At 38.6% G+C, this 22,557-nt stretch overlaps 1 protein-coding gene across 2 annotated transcripts; it reads right to left on the bottom strand.

Moving 5' to 3' along the window:
• Window positions 1-5,612: 5,612 nt before the first annotated feature.
• Znf24 (zinc finger protein 24) lies at window positions 5,613-17,142 on the bottom strand. Of its 2 annotated transcripts, none has more exons than XM_004855211.4 (4): window positions 17,030-17,142; window positions 14,461-14,960; window positions 14,085-14,232; window positions 5,613-10,876 (listed from the first exon to the last, which is right to left on the bottom strand). In XM_004855211.4, the coding sequence occupies exons 2-4, from the start codon at window positions 14,878-14,880 to the stop codon at window positions 10,338-10,340; spliced, it is 1,107 nt and encodes a 368-aa protein (XP_004855268.1). In that variant the 5' UTR covers window positions 14,881-14,960; window positions 17,030-17,142; the 3' UTR covers window positions 5,613-10,337. The 2 variants fall into 2 exon arrangements, with proteins under 2 accessions (XP_004855268.1, XP_012931454.1); XM_013076000.3 differs by having other exon boundaries at window positions 14,461-14,891; window positions 17,030-17,130.
• Between the last annotated feature and the right edge of the window lie 5,415 nt (window positions 17,143-22,557).

The raw sequence follows: 22,557 nt of genomic DNA, 5'->3' as shown, positions 1-22,557 counted from the left end.
ATTTAGCTCAGTGGTTCTGCCACCTGCCTTGCAAGCGCAAGGACCCAAGTTCGATCCCCGGTACCAAAAAAAAAAAAAGAAAAGAAAAGAAATGCCTTACAGACATAGTCAATTTGATGGCCAGTACAGCTAATAAGTGACTTAATGGGCTGGTAGTGTACACAACACAGATACTGTTATCATTTATATCTAGATAATGGAAAAATAAGCTCTGTCTTTTCTGTCAAATGGAATTGTCTGTATCTCAGGCTCTGGCCTACCCCAAATAGCCCTTCCTGGACACACCAGTACCTGCTCAGTTCAGACCCTGGGAACACAGCTATAAACCAAGGGTAACTTATCAGGAGCCAAGGACATTCAGTTCCCCACATTCCCCCTTCACTCTGCTCCCTTTCTCCCTCAATAATTTTTCTGATTCCTCCCATGCGACCTGAGCTAGCCAGTCAAGACAGATTGTGAACCTTCTACCCAGGCAATGAGGAAGAGGTCAGCTACCCACTCCTGCCTTAGGATAAAAGAAAGAGCTGACCCTCCTTTGTTCTGCGCTAGAACATGCCTGCTACCTCATATTTATTTTCTTCTGCAGAAGAAAAACTAAAACTGTCTTGTCAAGGTTTCTTGTTTTGTGTCTGAGTGCATTCTTTCTGGCATCGACAAATTGAGACTTGGGTCTTATTCCCCAAAAAATGTCCCCCCAAAGCCTCTTGCATTCATAAGTGGGGATTTGAAGAGGTGATGTTTGTGGGGATGTGATACTCACCAATGAATTAGTCTGTGAATAAGTTTATAGCTAAATGTGTTGTTGGGAGCTCATGGCGTGGCCTGTAAGGATGATTTTCCTCCCTCGATCTCCACTTCCCTCTGCATGCCATGAGCTCTTTCTTCTCTGCCATAGACCTCTCCCATGCTCTCCTGCCTTGAAGCCAACCAACTGTGGGTTGAAACCTCTACAAACTGTGAGCCAAAATAAACCGTCCTCCTTAGCATTGTGGGTGTCAGCTCCTGTGTTCCAGTAATGAGAAAAGAGCCAAGACAGATTTCCTGAACAGAGATGATTCACATGAAGAGAGAAGTGGTGCCAGATGGTGCAAAATTTTGTGACACTGCTCATAAATTTATGAATTTATTATTTCTGGAATATTCCATTTATTTTTATATTTATATTTTCAAGGCTAACTATGAATATCTGAAATCACAGAAAGCAAAATCATGAATACAGGAGGACAAGTTCCTAAAGTTCCTTGGAATTTCCTAAGTGATAAGAACGGTTAAGATGAAAGGAGTGGAAAGCAAAGATGAAAAGAATGTTTTCTTATCCATAACAACCCCCTTTCAACCACGCCAAAGTTTATGTGACAACTTTTGGAAAAGACCTTAGAGAACCTCAGGATGGGGCTAGTTGACAGGAAAACAAAACTTATGATTAGAGGATTGGAATTTTCAGTAGTCCTACCCTACCCCAACTTGACCTCTGAGAGAGGACGGGCTGAGATTGACTTCAATCACCAACAGCCAATGATTTAATCAATTCTGCCTACATAAAGAAGCCTCTATAGAATGCCAAAAGGACAAGATTCAAAGACCTTCCAAGTTGGTAAACTCAGAAGTTAAATGGAAAGTGGAGCATAACGAAGGGATAAGATCTGTCTGTTCCCACACAACTTGCCCTAGTCTCTTCCACCCAGCTGATCCCAAGTATTGTATTTTTTATTAATAATAACCAGCAGTCTCCTAAATAAACTTTTTCTGAGTTCCATGAGCCATTCTAGGGGTTACAGAAACCTCTGATTTAAAGCCAGTCAGAAATAACAGTGAAAACATAGACATGTAATTTATGCCTGAAGTGGGGCCCTGAAGTGGAAGGGGGCAGTCTTGTGGGACTGAATGCTTAACCTGAAGGGTCTATGACAACTCTAGGTAGAGTTATAATTGAATTGTAGGACACCCAGTTGCTATCTAGAAAATTGGTGTGGGAAAAGCCTACACACATCTGGTGTTAGAAATGTGTTAGTATAGAGAAGACAGTGGATTTTCACCATACAGTAGCTGAAGTATTACCTACATGATTAATCTGTGTACAAATTTTGTCTAAAAATTTTTTATAACTTTTGATCTTATTTTAAAAATGGCAACAGTCATCTTTTTTTCTGATGTATTGATTAAAGGCAACATAAATGTAAAGTTCTCAACTGAATAACAAAAATAATTTTTAAAAATAAAAATTCCAATTGCCTTTTTAGTATTAACCATTTGGTAGGTTCTACTATCAGTTACTTTGTATATCCCCCATAATTATACAATTAGTATTTCCATTTAGCAGATACTGTTAATTACATAGGCAAGGCTTTGGGAGGGTTTTGTAATATATATGAAGAACATACTTGTCTCTTCAAATAAAGTATATGTTGTATAGTGATAGGGACTATCCAGAAAATACATGGCTCAATGTAACCATAAAGGCAGGACAAGATAACTCATTAGTTCTCAGAATAGGTAGAGTTTAGTTATAATTAGAAAGAAAAGGAAAAACTTTGTAAAGCTCCTGAAATTTGTTTTCCTGTAAGATGACAACCTCATCCAGAGACTGGAATTTTTCATGCGCAATATTCAGTGTTCAAAGATTACCATAAACGTTAGACTGAGAGACATCAATATTAACACATATATACATTTTACACACAAAAAAACACAGTACACAGAGGACAGAACATGTGTCTATACATGTGTTAGTATACAGTACACACATATGTACTAACAATGACCCCTATTCTCCAAGAAGACCCAGAAGCAATGATACCTTAGTATCAATAAGCATAACTAGGGGCCGGGGATTTAGCTCAGTGGTTTCACCGCCTGCTGCGCAAGCGCAAGGACCTGCGTTTGATCTCTGGTACCAAAAAAAAAAAAAGCATAACTAGACCTTGGTTTCTAAATACCATTCTCCAAATTAAAGTAACCTGGGCTCCTTTAAGAAACAGTTGATCCTAAGGCTAAGGCTGGGAAAATATAAGATGAACCTGGACCATCTTGTAGTAGAACTCAAAAAACAGGATAAAGGCATGTCAAAGGAACACAAGAGCCAACCTGCAAGAGTTCCTACAGTCAAATAAATGTTATGAGTCCATATGGAAGAGATAAATCTTTCTTATAGAAGAATTCCAAATTGTATAGATTTTAATCATCTGTGTGGAGTGTTGTATTTGAACTCCATACCTTCAGAGGGGACAGGGAACTGTTCACTTGGCATAGAGAGTAAAAATGGAATAGTAACGACAGTGGAGAAATCTGGCAAAAAATGTCTTAGAACTTCTCACACTCTGCACATTAACATTTTGGGCCAGATAATTCTTTGCTGTGGAAGGCTATCCTGTAGATTTATAGGATGTTTAATACCATCCCTGGTCTCTATCTGGGAGACCAGGAGCAACCCTTCCTTCCTCAGTTATGGCAACCAAAAACATCTCCAGACACTGCCAAACCCAGATTATAAGCCTCATTATTTGTAGGGCCAGAGTTTTCTGTTTTATGTTACTGATGACTCTTTAAGATTGCCTGACACCATCCACCCCTTAGGCTCCTGACTCCTGCTTAATCACTGGCCAAGGTACCATCTTATGTTGTTGGTTTTCTCATTCTTGCTGCCCGACAGGCTGAATAGTGCAAGTGTGGAGGAGCTGATGCTCTGTAAGGGAAGCTCAGCCAGAGGGAGAGGAGAATCTGCAGAAGTCTTTCTTCTCTGCAGCCCATGGCGAAGTGACATAGTTTATACTGCTTACATTGTGTTCAGTGAGACCAAGCAAACAGCTGTGCCTCTTTAGGAGCTGCATGTCTCAATAATACCTACTCTTATTTGTCTCCCTTGCTTCACCTTCCATTTACCTTCAGCCATCTTTTTCTGGAAATATATCACCCTGATTATGTGCTAGCAATAGATTTTTTCTTTTAAGCTGTTTTATCAGGAATCCAAACTAAGGCCATTATCAAAGTGGAGATATCTGGTAGGCAAAGGGATGAGTCTGGAGTTCAAAGTGGAGTCCTAGGTTGAGGATATAGACTTTAGAATCAAAGACCAGATGAGATCAACAAGGGAATGCATATAGAAGGAAATGAGGTTGCAAACCTGTCTTCAGGAGCTCCAACATATTAAATCCAGAGATGAAGAAATGTGAATTGTTGTTCTAGAAACCAAATAAAATGCAACAACTATGCAAAATACTACTGACAGCTACATAAATGTTAAGAAATGAGGACTGGAATCAGAAATAGGGCAGTTAGCAAGCTTGGCTAGAATGCTATATGGAGAATTTGTATAATAATGTTACCCCTCTAATTACTAGTATAATTTGTATTTTTCCTGATCAATTTGGCTAGAACTTTTTAAAAAAATCTTTACAAAATAGCTTTTGGATTAGACTATAGAAATTCATCCTTGTTTGCTCATTTTTGTTTTCTATTTTAATTTCCAATCTAGTCTTTCCTTTTAAATTTGGGTTTAGTATGTCATTCTACTTAAAACAGAAGCTGAGGTAATTGAGAACTGTTTTTTTTCCTAGTATAGGTATTGTATTGCTATAAATTTTTCTCTAAGTGGTACTTCAGTTGATCTCATTTTTTTTTAGTTTTGAGCTTACAGCATAATTGAGAAGGTAGAGATCTTCCATATATTCCGTATCTCTACATATGTATAGGCTTCATTTTCAGTGTCTACTGCCAGAGTGGTATATTGGTTACAACTGATGGACCTACAGTGACACATCACTATCACCCAAAGCAGTTTACATTAGGGAATCACTTTTAGTGTGGTACATTTCATGGGTTCTGACAAATCTCTGTGCTCTTACCATCTCCTAATCTCTGCAACCACTGATCTTTTAGGTATCTCCATGGTTTTGCTTATTCCAGATTGTTATATATTTGGAATCACATAATCTTTCAGATTGCTTTTCACTTAATAATGTGCCTTTGAGTTTTCTTTTTACAGCTTGATAGCTGATTTTTTAGCACTAATATTCCAATGTCTAGAATTACCAGTTTACCCATTCACCTACTGAAGGACATTTTTAGCAGTTACAAACAGTGCTGCTGTAACATCTGTGTGTAGGTTTTGTGTGAATGTAAGTTTTAAACTCTTTTGGTTAACTACCAAGGAGTACAATTGCTCAATCGTATACGAAAGAGTATTTTAATTTTCTAAGAAACTGCCAAATTGTCTTCATATGTAGCAGATGCTTGAAGGGAATGCTCCAAGAGCAGTGTTAGGTGGATGCAGCAGACTTAGTAGCGTTAATACCTAGTCCTGGAGTCCCAGATGAATTAATCTGGAGGAAGGATGAGAAGTTCTAAAGAGGCAGTTGTGTCAAAAGGTGTTAATCCAGACTTTTTTCAGTGCCAACATTTATTGTTGTCAACTATATGTGTGTGGTGTGGTGTAGGAACTGGGGTGAAGTAACAAATGGCAGAGGTTGAGAGGCCAAATCATGGAAGGCCATGCTAGTTTTATTAACATATAGCGCATGAAGTATAAGTTTAGAATTTAAAATTACAAAGGTTTTCTACAAATCAATAAGAAAATACAAATAACCTATATTAATCAGGACAAAAACCAAATCCAATTATCTTAAAACAAGAAAGGGACTTTATTGGCTCACAAAACTTTAAAGTCCGGAGGTAGGGCAGGCTTTAGGCACAGCTGGATTGAGGGCCTCCAGGAAAATGACATCAGAACTTAGTTCTCTTTCCATTTCTATTAGCCTCCAAGTTTCTCCACAGACAGACTTTCTCCATATGGTACAAGTTCAGGCTTACATTATCTTTGCTTCCTGGGATCTCCATAAAACCTTGTTTCCAGTAGTTACAGCAGTTCTGTTGAGGGCTCTCCTTAGCTGGCTTAAATTATATGTCCATTCTTTAATTGCTGTGGCTAGGGAGCTATGGGACTCAGGAGACCAAGCTTGTTTATGTGTTCACCTAAGCCACACGGAATGGGTTCACCACAATAAATAAGAGTTTTGTTACTAGATGAGGAAAGAGATGATAAACAAACAAAAGCAACAAATATCCACATAGCCCAAGAGAAAAGCAGGTAAAAGGTACAATCAATGTTAAAACTATAAATGACCAATAAACATGAATATAACCCAACTTCACTACTTATCAGGGAAATGCAAAACAAGGTAAGGATTTTCTCTCTTTTGCCCAACAGACTATCAAGTATAGGTAAGGCTATATGGGGAAATGAACACTTTCCATACAGTTGGTGAAAATATATGTTATGAAAATATTTTGGAAGGCTAAGGTAGGTCTGTCAGATGGCAAACCTTTCAACCCAACAATCCACTTTATAGGACTCCAATCTAAAGAAATATTCACTCATATGCTCAAAGACATCTGAAAAAGATGTTTACTTTGGCAATATAATAGCACAAGAAAAATGGAGAATAAATAATGTTATCGTCATAGTATTTAATCCCATTCAACCACTGAAGAAATTTAAAGACCTCAGAATTTTTGAAACAAAAAAGGATTTCCTATATATGACCCTATTTATGTAAAAAGTGTTTATATGCTTATGTCTAATCATATGGAAATGTATGGAAAGGGTAGTAGAAGGAAATATACTAAACTGTGGAAAGTGGAATGTGACTGGGAGCCCAGGAAAAATGGTGTTTGTTCTTACACTTGTATATCAATTAAATTTTATATTAGAAGGCAGTCATTTATACTTTCATAATTAAAGAAAAATAAATGAAAGCAATTGACAAAGGAAATGAAACTGGCCAATAAACATGAAAAAATGTTCCTCCCCATTAATCAAAGAAAGGCACAACAAAAAGATAAAACACATTTTGCCTATCAAATGGGCAAAAATCTTTTAAGGGTGCAGTGTTGGTGGGACTGTAGGAAAGCAGGCATTTTTACTATCAATGGAGTTATAAATTGGACAATCTTTTTGATGGTATTTCTCAAAAATGTCAAATGTGCATTCCCTAACCAATAAATCCATTTCTAGCTATTTATATTACAGAAATACCCACATAGGTAGCAAAATATATGTACAGGAATGTTAAATATACTCTATCTGTATCTATAAAGAACTTAATATATGTCAAAATGGGGTTGGTTAAAATGGGGCATGTACCTACCTCATATCATTGCCAAAGATTAAGAGTTAATCCATGGTAAAGCACTTCAACTGGTGCTTGTACACAGCAACCCTAAGTGTCAGCTATTAACTTTTTTTTTTTCCTTAAACTTGTGTATGGCTAAATCTGGAAGAACAAACCACATTATCATCACTTCTGGGTAAGGCTATGAAAGGAAATGACCTTTTCATTTTACATTTCTGTACTGTAAAAAATTCAGATGAGCATGCTAACCATAGAACATATAAATGTAGTATTTATCAACTAAGATTTAGCAGGCATTACTCAGCACAGTGAAAAAGTGTCTTGGGAGTCCAGAAAACTAGATTTGAGTTTTAGCTCTAATTGGCCACATGCAAGTCTCTGAATCTTGATTTCCTAGTCTACAGAAGTGATAGGGGTAAGTGACAAATTCAATGCTTATCATGAATATTTCAATACATGTAACCTTTCCCTCCAAACACTGCTAAATGATCAAATGTCAATTGAGTGTCAATGTGAAAAGCATAACCTCCCAGAAAACCAGAAGAAAATGTAATAGCAACTAGAAATGCTCAGTGGCTATTGAGCAGGTCACCAGCAGTCTGCACGCCCTAACACAAGTTTCATTTGCTAACCAGAGTCCTGGTTGGGCCACTGGTTGGTAACTGTCATATCACCACTTCATTAGAAGCTAAGCATCCCCCCAAATTACCACGATTATCTGTGTGGGTATAAATCAATGTCTGGATGATATCATAATACACTAGTTATTTTGAACCAACTTGTCCACAGGGACTTAAGCCTAGCTGGAGATGGTGAGTGCACATCTCATTACTTCCTTTCCCCGTGTATCATCCAATTATTTTTGGTCCAGTCCTCTTTCCCCACAAAGCCTTGCCTTAGCCTCAGAATCCTTTCTAAACAATGCACAGGTATCAGAGCTGGCAAGACAAAAAACATATTTGCCAACTCTAATGCTACCTTTTCTGTGCTCTCACATTACCAAGTATCTTTGGTATTTATGACAAATCTATCACAGGGAAACTTCCTTATATACGGGCAATATATAAGACATTTAAAAGCATGAATTTTCCAGCCTGAGAGGCCACTTCCTTCTTACCTACTCTAACACAAAAATTCTTTCATCCCAGCAGTCTTCCAAATATACCACCTCAAAACCTACTTGGAAAAAAGCCAGTTATAAATAAATAAATCAATCAACCCAAGATCATTTTACTTAAGAGCAGAGGAGTTTATAGCTTTATTAGACATTGACTTGTTTCCTCTCAGCCACAAAGAGTAAAAAACCCAAACAAAAGTCCCTACATTTTCTTGTATAACTTAAAATACATTATATCATTACTACATATTTATACTTCAATAAATCTTAATCTATAAAGCACGTTTCTTATAATTGTTATCAGAAAATCTATAAACAAGCTCCATTCTGCCTCACTTTTCCACCAGCTGGCCCAGCACTACTATGCTTTTTAACAGGCTCATGCAAATCTCACCTTCCATTTTAAAATCTGATCCAAGCACCTCATATAACCCAAATATCTGGAACTACTAAATATCTGTATTAACATGGATCATTTTCCATACCGTGATGCCCATTTCTGAAAAGCCTTTTTTCATACTCAATGCTTTATCTTCCCGAGTTTTCCACTAAATAATAGAACCACAGTACTTGGGATTCTCAGCCAAGGAGTATATAATCCTACTACTACAATGTATTACTTTAATACATTTTTTAAATGTGTTAAGACTGAAAATTTAAAAAAAAATAGTTCAATCAATTCTGATAGTTAATAAACTAGCTGTTAATAGCCTAGTTGTTTAAAGTAGAACAGTCCATTCAACCTCACCGATAGGTACAACCTCAATGCTACTAGATTGTTCAGTTTTTTTTAAGATTTATAAACTGCCAAAGTGTGATAAAGTATATCTTGGACTCACCTCTGAAGAATGCTGGAGAGCCAGCTAGCTCTTTGAGCTGAGTCCTCCTTTCCCTCCAAATACAACACCCTGGTGAGAGAACTATGGCTCTGAGAATCTCAGCAGTGACCTCCTCTTGGAATGCTGACAGGGAAAAGAAGCTAACTACATAAAACAAAACAGCTTTGTATCAAACCCCCTATGATTTACAGTGGAAGAAATACCTACCCACTTATGGTAGGATTACAGTACCTAGCACAGTGCCTTGTCAGTAGAAAAATGTTTAATAAATGCAAGACTATTTTTAGTCTGGTGTTCAACCCTTCTGTACCAAAGAAATAAAAAGAGCAAACCTGACACTTGTTGCCCACCTATTGGGGAATACGCTGTTCGCAACAAAGATAAAGGCAAAACAAGAATGCATTAGATCTTTGAATCTCTTCTTCTAAAAGCCAAAACATCTGCTTTTCAATAACTGCCATTCACTGCAAATTCTTAGTGTTCTAATTTCTACCTTCAGCTTTATAATTGCTTATTCTTTAAACTATTTTTAATGACATATGGGAAAACATTTTCATTAATAAGATGCCCCCAGATTAAATGTGTTTTTAAAAGTTTTTCTGTAGGCAATGACTACACTTAAACTGATATACTTCAATGATAAGGTCAAAGTATTTGTATATCTTTCCCAATCTAGATGTCCTGCTCACTTTTTGAAGTTTTATCACTAAAACTTCTCTGAAATCTTAAGGCTCATTTTATTTTGAGGCTTTTAGCCATCTTTTAGCTTCTATTTTCTTAAATGTATATTCAAATTAGGTAAAAGGAAACAGAACAGTAAGTTTAAAAAAAAAAAAGGTTTTAAAATGTTTTTCAGACTTATAATCCCTATGTTGCCTTTTAAAGGCGAAGGGAATGTATCCTTACAAAGAACATTTCAATGATCAACACAGAAATAAGTTATCTGTCTGAAAAAGGAAACTTTTAAGAAAGGGACAAAGAACCAAGTAATTCATTATTTGGAAAAAAAAACCATCACATGGAAAATTTAGGCATTAACACCTGAATTAAGTTTAAAATTTCAGTTTCTAGGCAGGCTAACATCATTTCTTTCAAGATAAAATAATCATGGTGAGTGAAGATTTTTTTAGCATTTCCCAGTAGATTTTCTGAGAGTCAACAGGAAAAAAACTATTCTGTATCACTTCATGTTTTAAATTTTGTCTTCATTTCTGAAGAAAAAGACCTGAGTGCTGATTTTTTTTTTGTAACTTCTTAAACTTTCACAACATTCAAAAGTTTTTCTGCATTATGTCTTCTCTGATGTCTAAAAAGATTTGAGCTTTGACTATAGGATTTCCCACACTGAATGCATTCATAAGGTTTCTCCCCAGTATGGATTCTCTGATGATTAATAAGCCCAGAATTCTGGCTAAAGGCTTTCCCACATTCAAGACATTTGTAAGGTTTTTCTCCAGTATGTACTCTCTGGTGTTGTACAAGGATGGAACTTCTGCTGAACGCTTTCCCACACTCGACACATCCATAAGGTTTTTCCCCACTGTGGATTCTTTGATGAAGAATAAGGGCTGAGCCCTGACTGAAGTGCTTTCCACATTCATCACATATATGTTGTTTCTTTCGAGAGGGATTTCTCTTTCTTTCAAACCTGCCCTTTGGGAAACAGGTTTCTCCATATTTAAAAATTTGAGGAACACCTATATTGAGAGTCCCAGGAACTTCGTGAGATTCTACAGCCGAAGCAATCTCTTGCTTTGGAGCTAGAGCTCCATTTTCAGTCCTAGCATCATCATCTGAAATAAAAAGAAAATGCAAACAACACTCATTTCCTATTTAGGGAAAAAACAACAAGAAAAAGAATTTTTAATGAACCAAACATAAAAACAACTTGTACAGGGCTGGGGAATTAGCTCAGTGGCTCAGTGGAACCTGCCTTTCAAGAGCAAGATTCTGAGTTCGATTCCTGGTACTGCAAAAAAACAAACAAAACACCCCAGCTTGTACACATCTATAAATAGTACTCTGAAAACTACTGGTAAAGCTGTCTACTCCAGAAAAGAAAAAAATGAAACGACTGATTATGAGATAAGGTAAGAACATGGTAACTTAAAAGCTTGTATCTAGGGAAAACATAGTCAAGAAGGTTATAAATGGTAGATTCTAAGACTGTTAGGGAAACAGTCAAAAATGATATAGCAAGATCTGGATAAAATTTTTTAGTAAAGAACCATTAGAAAATCATTATAATGTTCTTTCCTTTAAGAAAGAAATTACATCAAAACACAAAGGTGTAGGCCAGGGATTTAGCTCAGTGGTTTCGCCGCCTGCTGCGCAAGCGCAAGGAGCCGAGTTCGATCCCCAGTACCAAAACAAAAAACAAAAAAATCTGTAACTACTTCTAAAAATGAGCAAGACAAGGCATGTCACAGCCAAAGTTAGACTAAAAGGAATACCCAGGAGTCTGAATATGAAGAGACTGAAGATAACCAGAGGGCATCATGTGTTAATTGGAGACATGACACTTAAAATTCAATATACCCTTAATAAACAAAAGGTTTACTCTTAAAAAAGCTTGTCCTGGGGCTGGGGATTTAGCTCAGTGGCTCCACCGCCTGCCCCGAAAGCACAAGGACCCGAGTTCAATCCCCCCCGGTACCAAAAAAAAAGCTTGTCCTGGACCGGGATTTAGCTCAGTGGTTCCGCCACCTGTCTCGCCAACGCAAGGTCCCAAGTTCGATCCCCAGTATCAGAAAAAGAAGCTTGTCCTGTTTGGTGTTTGTCATGATGCCTAGAAAAATTTCTACTGCTAGGCCTAAGTGAGATGTGTTCAGTGAAAAGAAAAGCCTCAATTATCAACATGAGATACCTTTACCCACCTGTAGGGGGAGGTAAGCACAAGTCACATTTAAGAATTCCCTGAAACTTCAACCCTTAAAGAGCAGACACACAGGTGATATACAGTGAACAGGAGCACTCAAAGTGGTCAAAGGTACAGGATTTAACAAAAGGACAAAGTCGGGAGAAAAGGCAGAGGAAGGGAGAGAGGAAAAAGGAGAGGGGACTAAAGGGTTAGAGGAAGTTAGTTAGGACTGGACACATGAACAGAGAAGTGACTGAAGGTTACACGGAGACAATCAGCACAAAAAGAAAAGGAAGTTCCCAAATGTGGAAGGACTAGTGTGCTGGAATGTAGCTATTTAAAATAGCTGCATTCTAAAATTATTATTCTAAAAATTATTCTAAAATTCAAAAAGGAAGAAGTTTCTACCCCAGAAAATGCCAAAAAACCAGACTAGTTCAAAGACCAAAGGCTAGTTCTTAAGCTTTCTTCACAGAAAAATGCCCTAGAAAACATACAACACTGCAGATAACCAGCAGATTTCAGCTGTATCCCAGAAGCTGTGATTTGCTAGCAATGTTTCCTTGCAAGAGAAGAAAATCTGCTCAGACTTCATTCTGTCTAAGCACACCAGCATTATCGCCAACTACTTCAAGGAATGATTCCCAAAGTGGTCTCAAACAAAATTTCATTTAAACTCATATCAATATAAAATGAAATCTACCAGTTTTAGGAACATACAGGGTTATATAGGGTTATATGCATGTACGTATATGCCATTAATAGTCAATATATTGGGAATCCATGTAGTAAGTGAATTACTACAATTATGAGATTTAAAAATATTTCTGCATTCAAGCATTATTATAGCTAAGGAGCTTATTTCTGCATAAATACTTAGAGAAAGTATTTACCCCAAAAGTCATTTCTACAAAAACTCTTAGAAAAAATTTACTGTTGGGTAGGATTTGAAAGAAAACAGAAATAATTAAAAATTAAGAAAGATTTCACTGATACACAATATACAAAAACATTAGAGCCAGGCATGGTGGCACATGCCTATAATTCTGGCATTCTGGAGGCTGAAGCAGGAGGATCACAAGTTTAAGCCCATCCTAGGCAATTTAGTGATTTAGCAAGACCCTGTCTCAAGACAAAAAGGGGGGGGGGGCAAGGAGCAAAGGTGTAGCTTGGTGCAAAGGCCCTGGGTTCAATCTCCAGTACTGCAAGGAAGAAAACAAAAATTAATAATATTAATAATAAAAACAAAAAAGATGCTCAGGTAAGCTTATTGTACCAATAAGATTAAGCAAAAGACTGAAACATAAAGATATAAGACAGATGATAAATGGGTAATACTGCCTACAATATAGAGACCTGGTTTATAGGCTAGATGCTGGTTCAAAGTAAGACAAATTCTAGCCTGACATGGACAAATACCAGTAATCAGGAAAGATGCCTTGAAAGGGAAAAGGCTGAAGATGTTAATGTTTAGGAATAAAAAACCCTGATGCCAGCACATCAATTGTCAGAAAAAAACCAAGATCTCATAGCAATGGTGGCAAACCTATGGCATGCATGCTACAGCAGGCATGCAGAGGCCTCTCTTGTTAGCACACAAGCCAAGTCACCCCAACCTTGAAAGTAGGCAGCTGAAATATTTTCCAAATCTAAGAAGGCATTTAGAAAATTCTACAACATTTGCAGGCAATCCTACGAGCCATCAGGAAATCTGTAAGAAATTTTCTAGCATTGTAGCAGCTGCAAAGGAGAATTCTGACAAATTATCAGTATGCATACTAGAGCAAAGATCACACTAACTGTGCAAAAGCACACCAAATGCAAACTTTTACCTTTCAATAAAAAGCTGTTTGTAACTCTGAAAGCTCTGTTATGCTTTTCTTTTAGGACAGAAGATGTTAATGTATGAGTTGTTTTTTCTAAAAAATATCAGCATTCAGGTTTAATTGCAGTTTGGCACTCTGTGATAAGTGGGTTTTGAGTTACAGTTTGGGCACTTGGTCTCTAAAAGGTTCACCATCACTATCTTACAGTATGTCTGGGGGATCAGGATAAAAGTGACAACCCCTACCCTCTTCGTAAGAACAAGCAAAGAGCTCTGGGAAAAGGCCAACATTCCAGTCTAGAGTTTTGGTCCTCACCACAGTGCCTTAGGGAATGGAGCTCCCAGGATGCCCACTTCAGCTGGTTCTCCACAGCATCAAGCTCAGAGCTTGGCAATCCCTGAGCTTCTTCTTGAGATACAATCTCTTCTACTAGCACTTCCCGTTTCCGTCGAGGGAGAGAAACCTAGAAATAATTAAGATTTTGGTTCAGTTGAGAAAACACACAAGAGAAACCACTGGAGAGGCCTAGACGGCGGCAAAGAAGTACAGATAATGGGGCGTGATTGGGGAACAGGGGAGAAGGTATAAACATACACAGTTCTAACACAGTTGGGTGGAAATTAATACAGCAGCTCTGCCTACCGGTATGTCAGTGGTTCTGACTCAGGAAAAGTGACACAAGCAGGCTCACCGGCTGTCCAGGGTCATCCAGTTCACTCTCCAAATCCTCCAACACTGTCACTGCTTCCTCTCCATTCTCTGGATGATGCTCTCGGACCCAAGTCTGCAACTCTTTGGGTAGAATGGCAACAAACTGTTCCAGCACTACCAGCTCCAAGATTTGTTCCTTTGTGTGCGTCTCTGGCCTGAGCCACAGACGGCAAAGTTCTCGAAGCTGGCTCACAGCCTCACGGGGCCCTGGGGAATCCTGGTATCCAAACTGCCTAAATCGCTGTCGGAAAACCTCTGGGTCAGGGAGATGGTTCCAGGTGATACTTGATCCCTCTTCACCATCGGGATCCTCCTCCAACTTTACTCTCAGAATTTTTTCCTCTTCATCTGGAGTTGGGATGATAAGTATTGAATCTTCTTCCACTGACTGTGTAGACATCCTGATTTATACTTCAGGAAAAGACAAGGCAGAATGTAAGCCTCAGGGAAGTACCACGCTTTTGTTCGTTACAGGTACTCCTGAAGTACAAAAAATAAAAAAATACATAAATGATTAAATATCTTCCTAAAAACGTGGATTTAAATTGATAAGGGAAAACATATTTGCTCTTTTTACTGGATTAAAAATTTCAAGAGCTAACATTCCCAGAGCTGGCGAACTACAGCTCATAGCCAAATCTAGCCAGTTGCCTATTTTTATACAAAGTTGGACCAAAAATAGTATATAAATTTTAAAGTGGTTAAAAAAATTTGACACATGAAAACATGAAATTAAAATGTCTGTCTCCATAAATCATTTAATTCATTCACAATTCATGCTATGAATTGTGAGGGGCAGGGTTGAATAGTTTCAACAGGAATCACATGACTTAAAAAACTTGGTATTACTATCTGGCTCCTTACAGAGAAAGTCTGCAATCTATGACCTACAAAGGCAACAAACCCTACTTCAGTAATCAAAAGAATCCAAGAGCTGTACGTCAGTGTTTTTAAACCTGCATAACCCTGGAACGCATTATTTGCAATTCAGGACTGGTTCCTCTGATATACTTAAGTCAACTCAGAAGTAACTACCTTTTAAAAAAACAATATTGGGCTGGGGATTTAGCTCAGTGGTTCCACCACCTGCCTTGAAAGCACAAGGTCCCAAGTTCAATCCTGGGTACTAAAAAAAAAGTTTAAAAAGCTGGGCATGGTGGCACATGCCTTTAATTCCAGCTACTTGGGAAGCTGAGGCAGGAAGATAGCAAGTCTGAGGCCAGCCTCAGGGTGGAAGGGCTGGTGATGTAGCTTAGTGGTAGATCATTTATTTGCCTACTGTGCTACAGGCCTTGGGCTAAATACTCAGTATTGTTTTTTAAAAAGGCAGTTACTCTAGGATTAAAAAAAAAGTTTCAAAATGTTAGAAAGTTTAAGAACTGAGACAAAATGTGAAGAAAAATGTTCACTTGCTCAGTAACAGATCACATAATATTGGAAAAAAGTAAAATATTCTGCATAATAATATGCAAATAATAGTGTCACCCATCACACCATAAATACATTTAAATTTATAATGACAGGCATTAGTATTAATGACAACAAACTTACTCTTAAGAAAAAGTACTCTCAGAACCGTTCTAACTTCTTGCAGTAGCCCAGTCTTTCCTTACATCTGATGACTCATAACGTTTCCTACACTCTACCTGCAGAGAATCTTTGTACTATTTTGCGATCCTTTCCTTTATATAGTTATACCACACGTGGGAAGAATGAGCCATGCAAACACTCTCTACACACTTATTCAGGGCCCAGAGAACCCTAAAAACAGTAACTTAAGAAAACTTACTTAACCAGTCAAGATGAAAATTAGGAATCACAAAACACCACAACAGACAGATAATATATAGATATTTAAGTACTCTGAGGTGTAGCGGCCTTAAAAATAGGATCTAGGCAATATTTCTACAGTGTCAAATGGCTCAAGTATTTCTATATATCATGTTTTCCTTTTATGTTACACAACACACTGCTAGGTGGAACATGGAGAGCCAGGTGGGCCCCGAGAGTCGGTGGACGCCTGGTCCGAGGTGATTTCCCGCCTCATTCCTGCAGTCCTGCTGTGTCCCCCACCTCCCCAGCATTCTCGACAGCTGACTTCAGATGACCACAGGCCACCTTGCCAAGAGAGGCCAAGCTACAGCATTTCCGCCCGCGGCCCGCTTGGACTACAAGTCCCGGCAGCCTCCGCGCAAGGCCCGCCCTGTCAGCACCGCCCACCGAGATACCTCCCAGAACCCTCCGCGAGAAGCCAGGGCCTCAAAATAGAACAAAACCGGCCGGTGGGGGAGGGGGAAGGCGAGGGTCGTGCAGGACACAGGGATGGAGAACACTTCGCAGATACTGAAGACTCGAACAGGCCTCCCTCCGACCCCTGCCTGCCCCTCAGCTGTGGGGCGCGAAGACAGCGGCCTTTCCTCTGCGACTCCCGGGAAGCCGAGAAAGGACCCCGCCAAGCTTCCTCGCCAACTCCTGCTGAGGGGTCCGAAAACCCCAGCCCTGAGTCCCCCCCGCTTCCTCATACCCTTCCCCCCAATTCCGGCGCAAACCTCTGGCTCAGGAGGTAGCAGCTTCGCTGTCCAAGGCAGACGCAGAAACACCGCTTACAAACCGCTTCCCAGAAGCCCCCGGCGCGGACTGCTTCCGGTCTGCAGGCCCGTGGAGGCGGAGAGAGAGGCATAGCCCGCGTTACCATGGGGATGCGCCCCTTGCGGGGGAGGGGCGGCCCGATGACAATGACCACATTGAGGCTGCGCTTGGCCTCGAGCCACTCTGCTCTAATAGCCCAGCGTTCTCGGTTCAGTTTAAAAGAAAAAGAAGAGAGAAAGCTGCCATTGAGATAGTCTTTACTTGTGTCCAACCCTTTCAGATGCATTATCTCATGTGATCCTCTGAAAAAGTAGTAATAAAAGTGAATATTTGTGAAAGATTATTACATTGTTCCAGGCACTATTACAGTGCTTTACATCTATTGTTACTCCTTTTTTCACAAAAATCTTATGATATAGGAACTTTAGTTATGCCTATTTACAGCTGAGATTGAGGCACAAAAAAATAATAACTTTCTAAGCGCTCAGAACCCTCAAACGGAAAGTAAGTTTTAACCAAGACATGGCTCAAACCTTTCAGACCCCTGGCTCTCTGCAGCTATACCCCAGAGCTTTATTATGACCAGTGTACCAGAGAAACAAGATGAGACGTGTTAAAAGAGTTTTCGTACAGATCTAACTGAATTTTCAGAGTGCGTAGTCATCTAACTTCAGGCTGGGCTTTTTAGACCATAAAGTTGCTGCAGGCATAGTCATTTAAAAATGTAAATCAGACCATTTCATTTCTATAACTGAAGGCCTCCAATGGATCCCAGCTACCTTATGTATGACAAAAATTCCTTACATTGACCTCCAAGGTCCCCTTCTCTAATCATGGCTATTAGGCACATCGTGGCCCAACACCTTCAGTCTCTGCTGACCTTTCTTCTTGGAAGCCTACGCACCCTTTACAGCAGTATTAGAAGAGATCTCATTTATTTATTTACTTGTTTTGTCTGTAAGTCCCATAAGGATAGGGACCTTGTCTGTCTTGTTCACCACAGCATCCCCAGGTAGTCCCAGGATGCTGACTGCCTGGTACATATAGAACACAGTAAATTTATGTTGAATAAGTAAATTAATTGTGGGCTGATCACATTGCTGTCTTTGCTAAGTCACATGACAAGCATCAGAAAGGATGTGTGCACAAAAGAGCCTTGTGTAAGGCCTTGTACTCAGCAGTGTAAGTCCAGCCTTCCAGAAGCATTTCAAGTTTCTCAACATTCAGCTCCTAGTCTCATTCAGGAAAGTGTCCTCTGCAAAATGCCTTCAGCCTCTGTTGCATTAATGAGAATGCAAGTGAGTGAGCAGCTCATGGTGTAGCACTACTTTTCACTACAACCAGATCTGGTCTTCGAATAACCTTTGCTGATGCTTTTCTTTCTTCATTGGAGGAGACTGCAGAAATCTAGCCTTTTCACTCTCCTACCTGGCTATTGCCAGCGCCAACTTGGCTGCTCTTCCCAACCTTTCCCTCCCAAAGGTGAGGGTTTTTTCAGCACTATAGGTCCAACCCAGGCCTCATGTATGCTAGGCAAGTGTTCTACCAGTAAGGTACATCCCCAGCTTCTTACTAAGGGTTTTTCAGCTAATTAGTGTTGGAAAACAAAAATAATAAACATAAAAAAACTTGAGGGAGCTAAAAATGTTGCAAAATTTTACAGAATCCCTTGCCTGTGATTCCTAGTTTTTTTTATAATAGTAAATGCAAACCACAATGAGTTTTTCCTAAGTTATTCTTTAGAAGGCAAGGACCAACAACCCCCACTTTGAAATACCATCCTGAGCCCCACTATGTGGACCTTTTCCTAAATGTCACTCTTGTTACCTTCTTAAAGATCCAGTCAAAACAGAGTATCATCTTCCTCTGGGCAGCCTGTGTGTGGGGAACAACTGCACCAGTGCTGACAACATTGCACATATCCACCTAGGCCACCCAGGCAAGCTGAGCTAAATCTTGGCAGAACACCTGGTGGTGTTCTTGGAACATGGGAGCATGGGAGGCTGGTAAGTAGCTACTAGATGTCTCTTCTAGCTGTCAAGGGGACTGTCATGAGGCCTTTTCTCATTATTTTCTGGATTCTAATGAGTCTACTTCACCTGCTAAGCTTAGCTGTAGCAACAAGGTGTCCCACAACTCATTTTGCAGTCATCTGTCCCCTGTTGTTTTGGTGTCAAAATCTAGATTTGTGTGAAAAAAGCTCTGGGGAAGTTGGCTACTTTTGCTTGCACTTTCCCTTTTTTTTTGGTACCAGGGATCAAACTTGGGACCTTGCGTTTGCAAGGCAGGTGGCGGAACCACTGAGCTAAATCCCGGGCCCAGGAGCTGATTTCTTTATCAGGTAAATATTTTTTTCCTTTCCTTGTCTTGATACAAAGCATCTCATTCATTAATGGTAAAATAAACAAACAAAAAATGGACAGGTACTACCTGGGTGGTAGACAATTCAAAATAAATAAAATTGTTATGCTTCTTTCTTTTGGCATTACCTTCTTATTAAGGAAATAGACAAGAAATTAAATATTTACAAGAAGTAAGTTTAGAAACACTATAATAGAGAACAGAATACCACCTGGGGCACTTGACATGAGGTGCTAAGAGGGAAGACAGGCATCCTGAGATGAAAGAAGCAAAGTAAGAAAAGTTTTACCATTGGAAGGAAAGCGCAGACCTTCAGATTTGGCATTATCACCTATCACCCAAGAAAGATCTTTCCTAGGTTTTTCTCTAACCATTATTTTGGAGCTCTCCCCCTGGGCACTTTACACTGGTTTAAAAATTCCATTTTAGCTAATATGTGCACTGTACCAGGAGTCTTTGGATTATAAGTGATTGAAAACCTAACCATGGGAGGTATTATTAACTTCCTGAATAAAGCCCCTCCCCCTTACTTCTAACACACCCTGAGTTTTTTGTATTTGTCAAGGAGGGGAACGATGTGCCTGGTCATAAGGAAATAACTGTGATTGACCTAAGACATCCATGACCAGGATTTTGTTCTCAACATGAGATGTGAGCAGAAATAGTCCTGTCTTAAAAACAAACAAAACCTATTTAGGTTGTCTATAAATCTGTTGATATAAAGTTGTTTAGAATATTTCCTTAAAATTTTTTAATGTCTATAGGAACTTTAGTGATGTCTTCTCTTTCATTCTCAAAACTGGTAATGTCTGGTTTCTTTTTCTTGATCAGGTTTGCTTGAGATTTATCGATTTTATTAATCTTTCAAAGAATGGAATTTTGGCTTCATTTGTTGTGTAGAATTTTGTGCTTTAAAAAAATTAACATACAATACATTTAGCTTTTTTGGCATAAGGTCCTATGAATTTTAACACATAGATTTGTGAAATATCACCAAAACCAAGATACACAATAGTTTCATCACTTCTTAGAACTTCATAAAGGTGTACTCATACCTTTCTTACATTCTTAACCAATGGAACCCATTAATTTGTTACTAAGTACAACAGTTCTGATTTGTCCAGAATGTTATAGAAATGGAACCACAAAGTAGGTATCCTCTTTTTAAAACTTTTTTCCGAGAGGCATTTCCACTGAGCTTCACAGACAGGTTTTATTCAAAAGTATGTATCCTCTTCAGGCTAGTTTCTTTCATTCAACACAATGCCTTTGAGAGTCATATCAATATTTTATTGCATTATTTCAATTCCAATATTTCAATATTTCATTCCATTTTATTGCTGAGTAGGATTCTACTTGTGTGTCTCAAAGTTGTTTATCCATTCTGAGAGAAATAAAATGAGCTGAAACACCAACACCCAAAGCAGGGCTTTTATTAAGGAACAGAGCTGCCGGGCTGTCTTGAACAATGGCGAGAGCAGCAGCCAGGGGCTGGGTGAGTGAGGTTTATAAAGGCTGGGGGGAGTGTGCTGGAGGCAGATGGCTGGCTACAAGTGGGGGTGAGATGGGGAAAAGCAGGTCTTTGTTCTCTCTTGGAGTGACTTGTTCCCTGTAGGCAGGGCCCATTTTAGGATGTGGGGTTGTTGGGGCCATTTTATTTAGCAGAGAGCTCTATCATATTCAACCACAGAAGAACTTTTAGTTTGTTTCTGAATTTGATGAATTATGAATAGAGCTACTATAAATATGTATGGACACGTTTTTATATAAAATGTTTTTATCTTTCTAGAGTAAACATCTAGAAATGGAATTACTGGATCATATGGTAAGTATATGTTTATTTCTAGAGGAAACTGTGAAACCCTTTACCAGAGTAGCTACACTACCAGGTAATTTGTGATTTGTTTGTTTGTTTTTGGTACCGGAGATTGAACTCAGGTCCTTGTGCTTGCAGAGCAGGCAGTGGAACCACTGAGCTAAATCCCTGGCCCGGTAATTTGTGATTTGAAAATATTTCTCTCAGTTTACAGTTTGTATTATATTCTCTTACTAGTGTGTTTCACAGATTAAAACCTTTTAATTTTGATAACTATTTTTTTCTTTAGTGCTTTTGGTGTCATATCTAAAAATAACACAAGGCCATGAATATACTCTTGGTTTCTTCCAGAAGTTTTATAGTTTTACACTTTATATTAGATATATAGTTTATTTTTCATTAATTTTGTTGTAAATCATCAATTATAGGTTAAGAAATTTTATTCATAGAGATATCCAATTGTTCTGTTTGATCAAAAGTTTATTCTGTATCCATTGAATTACATTTGCATCTTTATAAACAATAAATTAGAAGCCAGGCATGGTAGCATATGTTTTTAGTCCCAGCTACTTGGAAGGCGAAGGCAGGAGGATCACAAGTTCAAGGATAGCTTGAGCAACTTAGGGAGACCTTATCTCAAAATTTGAAAAAAAGGCTAAGGATGAAGTTCAATGGTAGAGAGCCTCTGAGTTCAACCCCCAGTTTTAAAAAAGCCATTTTTTGTGTAGGTCTATTTCTGAAGTCTCCTATCTGTTGCAGTATTGATATATGTGTCTATCTCTTTGCTAAATCACACCCTGATTATTATAGCTTTATGATAGTTGTTTAAAATGTAGTAGTGTGTATCGTACAACTTTATTTTTTTAAAAAATCTTTTAGCTATCCTAGTTCACTTAGTATTCCATATAACTTTTAGAATCAACATACCTATACCTACAAAAAAATACCTGGCTGGAATTTATATTAGAATTGTGTTAAATCTATTCATCAGCTTAAAAATAATTGGCATGCCAACTTGGAGGATGTAGGTCCCTGGAACATGTTCTGGGTGTATCTGGTCCTTGGCCTCTTCCTTACTCATTCTCTCCACTTCCTGTCTGCTGTTAGGCAAACAGCTTTGCTTTGCCATATGCTCCCTGCCATGATATTCTGCCTCACCGTAAGCCCAGAAGCAATAGAGACAAATGACTAAGGGATAAAAACCTCTGAAACTATGAACCAAAATAATTTTCTCCTTTAAGCTGTTTTTCCCCTCAGGTATTTTGTCACAGCAATGGTAAACTAACATAGAACTCTTATGAGACTATACAC

This window comes from Heterocephalus glaber, unplaced genomic scaffold, assembly GCF_053883595.1.
Source record: "Heterocephalus glaber isolate CG9 unplaced genomic scaffold, H.glaber_assembly_v1.0 deba00000331, whole genome shotgun sequence".
In the NCBI taxonomy this organism is placed as follows: Eukaryota; Metazoa; Chordata; class Mammalia; order Rodentia; family Bathyergidae; genus Heterocephalus; species Heterocephalus glaber.
This window is presented reverse-complemented; position numbering and strand designations above follow the sequence as displayed.